The sequence below is a fragment of the Helianthus annuus genome, chromosome 9, assembly GCF_002127325.2.
Source record: "Helianthus annuus cultivar XRQ/B chromosome 9, HanXRQr2.0-SUNRISE, whole genome shotgun sequence".
In the NCBI taxonomy this organism is placed as follows: domain Eukaryota; kingdom Viridiplantae; phylum Streptophyta; class Magnoliopsida; order Asterales; family Asteraceae; genus Helianthus; species Helianthus annuus.
In genome coordinates this window covers 15,581,094-15,590,599 of record NC_035441.2, presented here as the reverse complement: position 1 = coordinate 15,590,599, position 9,506 = coordinate 15,581,094, and the positions used below count along the sequence as shown (strand labels likewise).

The window sequence follows — 9,506 nt, the reverse complement described above, 5'->3', positions numbered from 1 at the left end:
CAAACCAAATTTATTCTTTGACCTGCTATGCATTAGAAGGCTGTGATCTAAAGAGTATGTTATTTCTTTTCAAGAAAATCTTGAAATTGGTTTCTATTTTGAAATTAATTATGATCGATTTCAATAAATTTGATTATGTCGGGGTCGTTTATTTACAAATAAAGAATATCAAACACGACAGGAAACAAATATTTCTTGCTGGAACAAAGGTCGACCCGTCTGCATGGGAAGACAAAAAGAACCCAAGTGAATCACGGTTCCCTGCTTAGGTGCAAATTATAACTAGGTAACTAGCCGAGCAGTTAAAAGACTCAGGCCAATTTTTCACGATTACGAAAACCTCACATTTCACCTTAAAATCAACATCCTTGAGGTAAAACTATCACTTGATGGTTTTATTAGTTTTAATTTGTTCAATATTAAGTGTAAAATTAGTCAGTTTGTTGCCCTTTTCATAGTAACTAAAATAAACACAAATACTTATCACTGTCATATTTATTAAATTATAGGTAATTTAGTTTATTTGTTTAGTTACTTTGTATGCTTCAAGTGCTTTTGATGTATTTTCAAGTTGTTGGGTTAATCATTTTGTTCGCGGGTCACGTGGGTCATGGGTTAGCAGGTTAGTGAGCCAGGAACTGGATTCAGGTTAGCAACAGCTGGTTAAAATGGTTAACGAGTCATGGATAAGGAATTGGTCATGAGTTGAATGAATTTGTTGGACAAACGAGGGGCTTGCCATCCATTTATATTTTTCTCACTGTTATATCAGCTTAAAATCTTCTTTGAGTGTTGGTTGTATGTTCGTTTATATGATTTGGGCATGCTCAAGACTTACATATGACTTCAATGAGATTGTTGTTACCAATCAAAAGCACAAACTTACTTTTGTTCCGACACCGAATTGAGACTTCCAAACAATATTTATTGATGAATTACCCATTTTAGTCCCTTCTATGTTTCTACTACCCTCTGCTTTGGCATTTTGGAATACGTCGAACACAAACATTTTCGTATGGTTAACGTATCACATAACGTTCGGACTAATTCATTCGATATTTGCGATGTGCCCGCGACGCAACGCGCGCGGGCTTATTACTATTACTAGTTACTAGTATATCTTAAAGTACAAAGTCGGTGGCCTTTGCCACCGACCAAAACACCTCGCCCTTTTCCTTCTCAGCTTTCACGTATCCTGCAACGGTGTGTCCCCTTCTGCTATTATCTCCAAGTGCTACTTTCACCTTTTTTCTCAGATGAGAGCAATCGGAAGTCCTCAGTGCAAAATTCAGAAGATCAGAACACATAAGAAATCAAGAAATCATCAAATTCCGGTAATGCTATAACGAATTGCAGCAATGGGTTTCACGATTTTAGCTCTACGATTTCAAATCGTTTAGAGGGCTTTGAAGTTGCAGGCTACCAGGACCTTTATTTTGCTGTTCAGGTGAGTTTCCCTTAGCACATTCCTTTTAATTCACAGTCTAGGGTTTCTTAACTGAGTTTAGGTTTCATGTGTGCTGCTCTTATGTCAAACTGAATTAACTTGATTCATGTATGGTTGGTTTTGTTATTTGCCGAAGACAACGGCTTTATGAAATTTTGTTGGGATGTCTCGACATTTATAAATGTCTGTAAACTAAATTTGCTTTTTTGCAAATTTTGGTGAATGAAAGGGACATTATCTAACTATCTAAGTGTGTATCCCTGCTAGACTTCCGGACGAATATATCCCTTAGTTAACCACTTGCTTCTTTACTCAATTAAGTGTTGTTGTTTAAAGTGTTGTGTCGCGTTTTTACCCACTAATCGAATCGAATAAGAAATGTAGAATAATGTGTTTTGGTTAGTTTTCAAAACAGGACCAGAGTAAATGAAAGTAAACTTTACCATGTGTATGATAAATAAAATAAAAGACGTTTTATCGGAAATTTGTATAGTTGAATAGTGATATCCCATGTAAATTCAATGAGTTTGTGCCGTAAAATTAATACTTTGGATAGCGAAAATCAAATGGTGTCATGAAAGTAAATATGCATTTAATTTGAAAATAATCCCTACCCAGTTTTAATACTTTTCGAATATGCCTTTGAACACTTCTATACACGTCAAACATGGTGTCAAAGTGAAAGGGCGGTAGATCGTGTATGGCGTCATACCCGAGAGATCGGAGAAGGCGTTGGTGGTTGAACTTGGTGTTGACAAAGGTCATAAAGAGGCCTTTGGAATTGAGGTTTTTAGGAAGTTTTAACGTTCGGTTAACGTGACCTTGCGTTAGTTCTGGATTTACATAAAAAAACGATATCAATATAGTAACACCAAAAAGTTAAAAAAATCTCAAATGCCTCAGCCTTTTTTCCTTAAACCAAAATCACATCTTCATTTGAAACCATGTACCAGGCTAAAGAGACTAATGTGTCTGAATGTGTGTTAGTGAGTGTGAGACAGTGAGAGCAACTCCACCCCAATCCCTCTCATCCTTCTCATTTCCGTAACCGACGCCGGCGAAGGCCTGGTCTTTCGGCTAGCCTGTCCTCCTCTCTAGCTTCATGTTGTGAGACTGTGTTTCCAGCAGCATCGTGTTGACGAAAGGGGCTGCATCCGACTGAGTTACGGAAATTCTTTGAATGTATACAGAATAGGAAGCGTGTACATACGTGTTCTGCAAGGAAATGATAATATGCACATTCGTTGGGCCACATTAGGCAATATCAGATTGGATAAAATTGCTTTAAAGCAACTGGGCCAAGGTACTAGATGTGCCGCTATCAGATAAAACAAAACGTATACCACATTCTAGAGGTGCACAAAATAGCCATTTACCTAACTGTTAGTGCGCCAGAGCTGAGAGATCGGAGAAGGCGTTGGTGGTTGAACTCGGTGTTCACAAAGATGATAAAGAGGTCTTTGGAATTGAAGATTTTAGCAAGTTTTAACATTCGATTAATGTGACCTTGGTGCTGGTATTACATAAAAAATCAATATCAATATAATAACACCAAAAACTTAAAAAAAAAAAAATCTCAAATGCCTCAGCCCTTTTTGTTTTACCCAAAATCACATCTTCATTTGAAACCATGTACCAAGGTAAAGATACTAATGTGTGTTAGTGTGTGTGAGACAGTGAGAGCAACTCTTCCCCAATCCCTCTCATCCTTCTTATTTCCGTAACCGATTCCGGCGAAGGAAGGGTCCGTTCGTCCGTCCTTCGTCTAGCCTCTCTTCCCCTCTAGCCTCATGTTGTGAGATTGCGTTTCCAGTAGCATTCTCTTGCTGACAGAGGCTGCATCCGACTGTGATACTGAATTTCTTTTACCGTATACAGAATAAGAAGCGTTTACATGCGTGTTATGCAAGGAAATGATAATATGCGCATTCGTTGTGCCACATTAAGCAATATCACGTTGGATAAATCTGCTCTTAGGCAATTGGGCCAAGGTACTAGCTATGCCGCTAAATGTATAACACATTATAGAGGTGCACAAAATAGCCGTTTACCTAACCGTTAGGGCGTCAGAGCCGAGAGATCGGGGAAAGCGTTGGTGGTTGGCCAGGTTACTAGCTGTGCTGCTATCAGATAAAAGAAGATGTATAACACATTCTAGAGGTGCACAAAAAAGTAAACCGTAACTGGTTATTAACAAAAATTGTAACCGGTTAATAACCGGTTCGATTTGTCTGCGTTGCGGCTGTATACGAGTTGGCGATGATGGAATTATTTGACCTGGACCCAACGTAGGTCCAACATGCTAACAAAATAGAATAAAAACTACTTTTAGACAGTTTTTGTAGCAGTTTTGAAACGTCAATAAAGATTTTTAAACAAGGCTAATAATGAAAAAAATTGGCACCAGCTTTTTCTTATTCACAATACACAATTTAGAGCAATAAAGAGAGGGGCAACAGGATGAAACGTGACTATTTAATATCACACTCACACACTTTGCATAGATAACAAATACAGCTTTTCTTTAAAAAAATATAGTCTTATATATTTCTCTAATAATAATAATAATAATAATAATAATCTGCATGTTTTCTCTTTGGCTTATACGAACACGCGACACCATTTTATTTTGTACGTTTTATCATCCTTGATTAGTACTGTTACAAACCGAATCAATACTCACCGGACAATATCAATGTTCTTAGAACCGGTATTGATATTCATTTTTTTCACTTTCGATCGCTGTACAACATAAACAAATAAAATTTGTGATTGTACGATATAAATTCGATTTACGTTACGTTTTGATCCAATCGCAATGCAACTATAGGATACATTGAGTTCAATCGGATACGTCAGAACGCGCGTTTTCATATGGTTAAGACATCACATAACGCTTGGATTAATCCGTTCGATATTTACGAAGTACCCGCGCCGCAACGCGCGCATGTCTTATTACTAGTACAATCTTAAAGGAGAAAGTCGGTGGGTTTCCCACCGGCTTTCCTCCTTGTCCCCTATTCTTTTTAATATTGTATTTTAGCCTCTTGACTTTGTAATTTTTAAAGTTTCATAAAATAGCAAATTTACTCCCTAAAACTTCTACTTTGAATTTTCAAAACTACAACCTCATCTTTCAAACTTGCCAGCACAACCCTTTACTTTGATTTTCCACCATCACCCCTTTAGCTCTTACATAGTTACATACCAACCCTCTTCTTTTACATTTCCACCAACACCCCCTCATCTTTTACACATTTTCACCACCACCCATATACTTTTACACTTTGTCATTTTAGAATTTGTTTTTTTAGCCCATGTACTATTACTCCATTGTTACACCCGTCCAACTTTTAAAAAAAAATTACAATTGTAACCCCTAGACTACAACTCATACTTTTGCAAATGCCAATGCATTGTGTTTTATGAAAATGTCTTAGACATTGTATTTTACATTTTGTGTCTACCTTGTGTTTTACACTTTTTTGTAATTCTCTTTTACGCCCTATGTTTTACGAATCGTGTTTTGTCTTTCTATATGTTTCCACCCGTCAAAAGACAAAGTCAGTGGAAACCTCACCGGCTTTGCCTCCCCATCCCCCATACTTTCACGATGTTGCAATTTTAGCCCCTTTACTTTGGTAACTTCAAAGTTTCATAAAATAGCAAATTTAGTCCCTAAACTCCTACTCTATTTTACAAGTAGTTTGCTTTTGACACCCCAACTTTGTGGTAGTTTCCTTTTCAGCTCCAACTTTGTTATAGTTTCCTTCTTACCCCAAAACTTTATCAAATTTTATCTTTACCCTTTCGTAGCCCTTAAGTTTAGGAAATGCAATTTTTAACCACTTAACTTTTTATGAACTTTGTAAATGCCACTTTGACCCCTCTAGAGTTTTTGGCTTGACAATATAAATTCGAGTTAGTCGGATCGCGTATAATACGTTATGATTGTACGATATAAATTCGATTTACGTTACGCTTTAATCCAATCGCAATGCAACTATAGGATACATTGACTTCAATCGAATACGTCAAAACGTGCGTTTTCATATGGTTAACACATCACATAACACTTGGACTAATCCGTTCGATATTTGCGAAGTACCCACGCCGCAACGCGCGCGGGTCTTATTACCAGTTATACTTAAAAGGTCAACCAGACTACCAAACCCAACATCTTTGACTTGTATTAAAATTATAATGGCTTGACTTGAAGTATATCGTCAATAGCGGTCGCTATGGTAGCTATATCGAATTGCATAGCGTATATGTCAAATATCACTATAGGGTATGTAGCCATAGATAGCAGGATGTCAGTTATTTTATAGCCAGATTTTTGGTTTTTGTTAAATATACATATAAAATAACGTATGTATCATAGTATTTTGATATACTATACATATAAAAAACCTTATTTTTTCTAATGTATCACTATTTATAATATAGCGCCCACTATTTATTGCTATTCACTATGTAAGATATAGGTACCTTATCGCTATTCGCTATTAACAACTATGACTTGAAGGGGTTTTGATCCGTTGCTCAGCTTGCCTGACCCACCCATTTCCCACGTCTATCTAATGGGTCATTTTGACCCGGTTTTAGACTATATTATATGTGGTGTAGGTGGAAAACTTCATCCTTAGTCACTCTTTTTGAATCAGTCTATTTAGTAAACAGGGGGGGGGGGGGTTATGCGTGCAAGACTGTTGACTTGAAACATTCATTGATCTTGACCAAGACAATTGACTATGACCAATTTAAGGGGGGATGAGTTCTATATGAATCAAAAAAAGTATGTTGGTTTATCTGATTAAGAAAACTAAAAGCAATGTCTAATCTTCCTCATGATATCTTAATCGACATTCTTTCAAGATTACCTTCAAAGTCTTTAGGCCAGTTCAAATCAGTATCCAAGTATTGGTACTCTTTAATATCATCTCTGCGTTTTATCAAACTACATCATTGTTGCGCCCTCTTGGATACCAACACAAATCATTCGCGAGTGTTTATCATGTCAACTCATTCGTTGCACTCGGTCAACTATGAATCACCATCATGTTATGAAGGCATTGATGATGACAATAATTTAAACGCGATTATTAGTTTAAATGATCCTTTAGAAAAAGAATCAGTTGGTGAAAAGGCATTAGGTTCTTGCTATGGTTTGGTTTTCTTTGTATGTTATAATGATGTTATCCTCTTGTGGAACCCAACTACTCAAAAGACTCGTTTAATACCGGACCCAATAACACCATTCTCCAACGCCATTCGCTTTTATGGGCTTGGGTATGATCATTCCATCGACGATTACAAGATGGTTAGAGCGTCGCGCTCCATTTCTAGCGATACTATCACTTCTCATGTTTTCAGTCTTAAAACCGGATCGTGGAGAACGATCCAAACCGCCCACATGAACATCAACGATCCTGATGAAATTGGGTCGTTTTCCAACGGCGCAATTCATTGGATAGTAAGGCATAATGGTGGTTTGAACAATAGTGAAACTATTCTTTCGTTCAACGTAAAGGACGAGCGTTTTCTTGAAATTCGCTTACCAAATAGTGGTGAATCCGAAAATGAGAAAAGTGGATTTTGGAGTGTGGGAGATTTGAAAGAATATGGTGTTGAAAGGTCATGGAGTAAGGTGATTAAACTAGATTGGGTTAGATTTTCATGTGATTATGGAATGATGCCGGTGTGTTTTACACATAGAGATGATGTTGTGATTGATTTGGATTCATGGGACCTGGTGAGATTCAATGTAAAAGAAAATAGTTATAAAAGATTCAAGAAATGTAGTACGGATTGGCATTTTTGGGTGGTGTATACCGAGACTTTGGTATCACCTTATGGTTAGCGACTATGGCTTCATGCAGTTGTGGACTCACGATTTATTTTCTGGGAGGCATACGTAGAGCTTAATCAAACATTTAAGAAGAGCGATCAGAAAATTTTACCTATAAAATATACTATTTTTTTATGAATGGCGGCCGCACTCTCAACGTACGTCTGCCAATGGTTTCATGAATATCCATTTGATAGTACTAGATCTTCATGGATGTTATTAGAAGAGTTTGGTTACCTTCACACTTCGACCGACTAAATTTTTATTATAAATATGTCGTTAATTTGTTGTAGTTTAACTTTCAAGTTGTTACATTAATAAAGTAGTTCTAGTGAATGTAGAGAAATATTTCTACTATTGTATACTATGTTGAAAATTTCTGATTTCATAGATATAAATGTTTAATAGTTGGTTATGTACTTTTTAAGTTATTATATTTCTATACGCAATAAAAAAAGAGCCAAACTATGACCACTGGATTTCCTAACAGCATAAACATAAATATAGTGACGACTGAATTACAAGTTTTGTCTTTTATCTATATAGTTAACTAGGTTAGAACTTCGTGTATTACACGAGTTGAATAAATGTAATTTTATACATCAAATAATATATATATATATATATATATATATATATATATATATATATATATATATATATATATATATAGGGGACCGCTAAAATGAAAACCACCTCCAGTTGTAAGAACTGCGCGAACCACTTTCTAGCCATTAGATCAAGATGATGGATGGATAAGATTAAAAGTATTTAAAAATAATATTAAGTATTTTTTGTCTTATTATGTCTTTAATATTTTAATTGAAAAGGGTATTTAAGTAAAATTACTTTTTTTGTCTTTTTATATATATTATATTTAATTGTCTTTTTGTCCTATTCATTAATGTTTTTTATTACTTTTATTTTTTAAACATAATTTCTTTATTAAAAAACATTTTTAAATTCAGATTTTTTTAAAATATTTTTATACTTTTTACAATTTAAGTTTTATGTTAAAGTTTTTACGTTTTACGTTTTTTTGACGAGCCGTTTTTAACGCGGTTTTTTAACGCGACGTTTTTTACGCGCCGTTTTTCAAGCGTCGTTGTTTACGCGCCGTTTTTTTATGCGCCGCTTTTTAACGCGCCGTTTTTTAAGGCGTCGTTTTTCTCAATCGGCGTTTTTTTAATGCGCCGTTTTTACACGTTTTTTACGCGTCGTTTTTTCGACGTTTTTTAACGCGCCGTTTTTTCAAGCACCGTTTTTTTTTACGCGCCGTTTTTTTACGCTCGGCTTATTCACGCGTCGTTTTTACACCCGGCTTTTTCTCGCCTCGTTTTTTGACGCCCTGTTTTTTACGCCCGACTTTTTCACGCGTCGTTTTTTCAACGCGACGTTTTTTTACGTTAACGTTATTTACGCTTTACGCGCCGGTTTTTTACGTTAACGTTTTTTTACGCTTTACGCGCCGGTTTTTTACATTAACGTTTTTTTACGTTTTACACGCCGGTTTTCTACGTTAACGTTTTTTACGTTTTACACGCCGGTTTTTCAATGACATTTACGTAAAACTTATTACGTTTTACTAAAAAAATTTACGTTTTACGTTTTACCTAAAACTTTTTACGTTTTACGAAAAACTTTTTACGTTTTACGAAAAAAATTTATGTTTTACGTAAAATTTTTTACGTTTTACGTAAAACTTACGAAAAAAAATTACGTAACACTTTTTACGCTTTACGTTTTTTACGTTTTACGATAAAAAGTTTACGGTTTACGTTAAAAAGTTTTACGTTTTACGTTTGACGTTTTATTTTTTACGTTTTACGTTAAAAAGTTTACGGGTTAACTTTTTTTTTACAAAAACTTACTTACGCAAAAACGAACGCACCCAGAAATCGCAAACTCGGGAGATGTCTCAGATATATCGTTATCATCATCGACTAGGGGGGGGGAATAAAAACCAACAACATCAAAACAAAGTCTATCTCGAAAAAAAACGGGGTTTGGCTCAGATTAACCGATAATCAAAAGGCCGCAAAAGAGGGGTTGCAGGTTTAAAAAACCTACCCTCCGTCGTCCTTGCCGCGCCATCGTCATCAAAATCGGCGTTTTTTTTTCATCATCGCCGCCCATCATCCAAACATATCAAACCCACAAAAGTCCACTGATCAAAATCACCAGATAAACAAAGAACACAGGCAAAAA

General features: G+C 35.8%; 1 protein-coding gene across 1 annotated transcript; it reads left to right on the top strand.

Annotated features, from left to right (window-relative positions):
* Nucleotides 1-1,023: 1,023 nt before the first annotated feature.
* On the top strand, nucleotides 1,024-7,571 carry LOC110874128 (F-box/kelch-repeat protein At3g06240-like). Its single transcript, XM_035977345.1, has one exon. The coding sequence runs from the start codon at nucleotides 6,282-6,284 to the stop codon at nucleotides 7,308-7,310; it is 1,029 nt and encodes a 342-aa protein (XP_035833238.1). The 5' UTR covers nucleotides 1,024-6,281; the 3' UTR covers nucleotides 7,311-7,571.
* Nucleotides 7,572-9,506: the final 1,935 nt, after the last annotated feature.

Bases quoted from the DNA above. Each gene is read 5' to 3' on its own strand.
- LOC110874128 (XM_035977345.1), top strand. From the start codon at position 6,282: ATGTCTAATCTTCCTCATGATATCTTAATCGACATTCTTTCAAGATTA.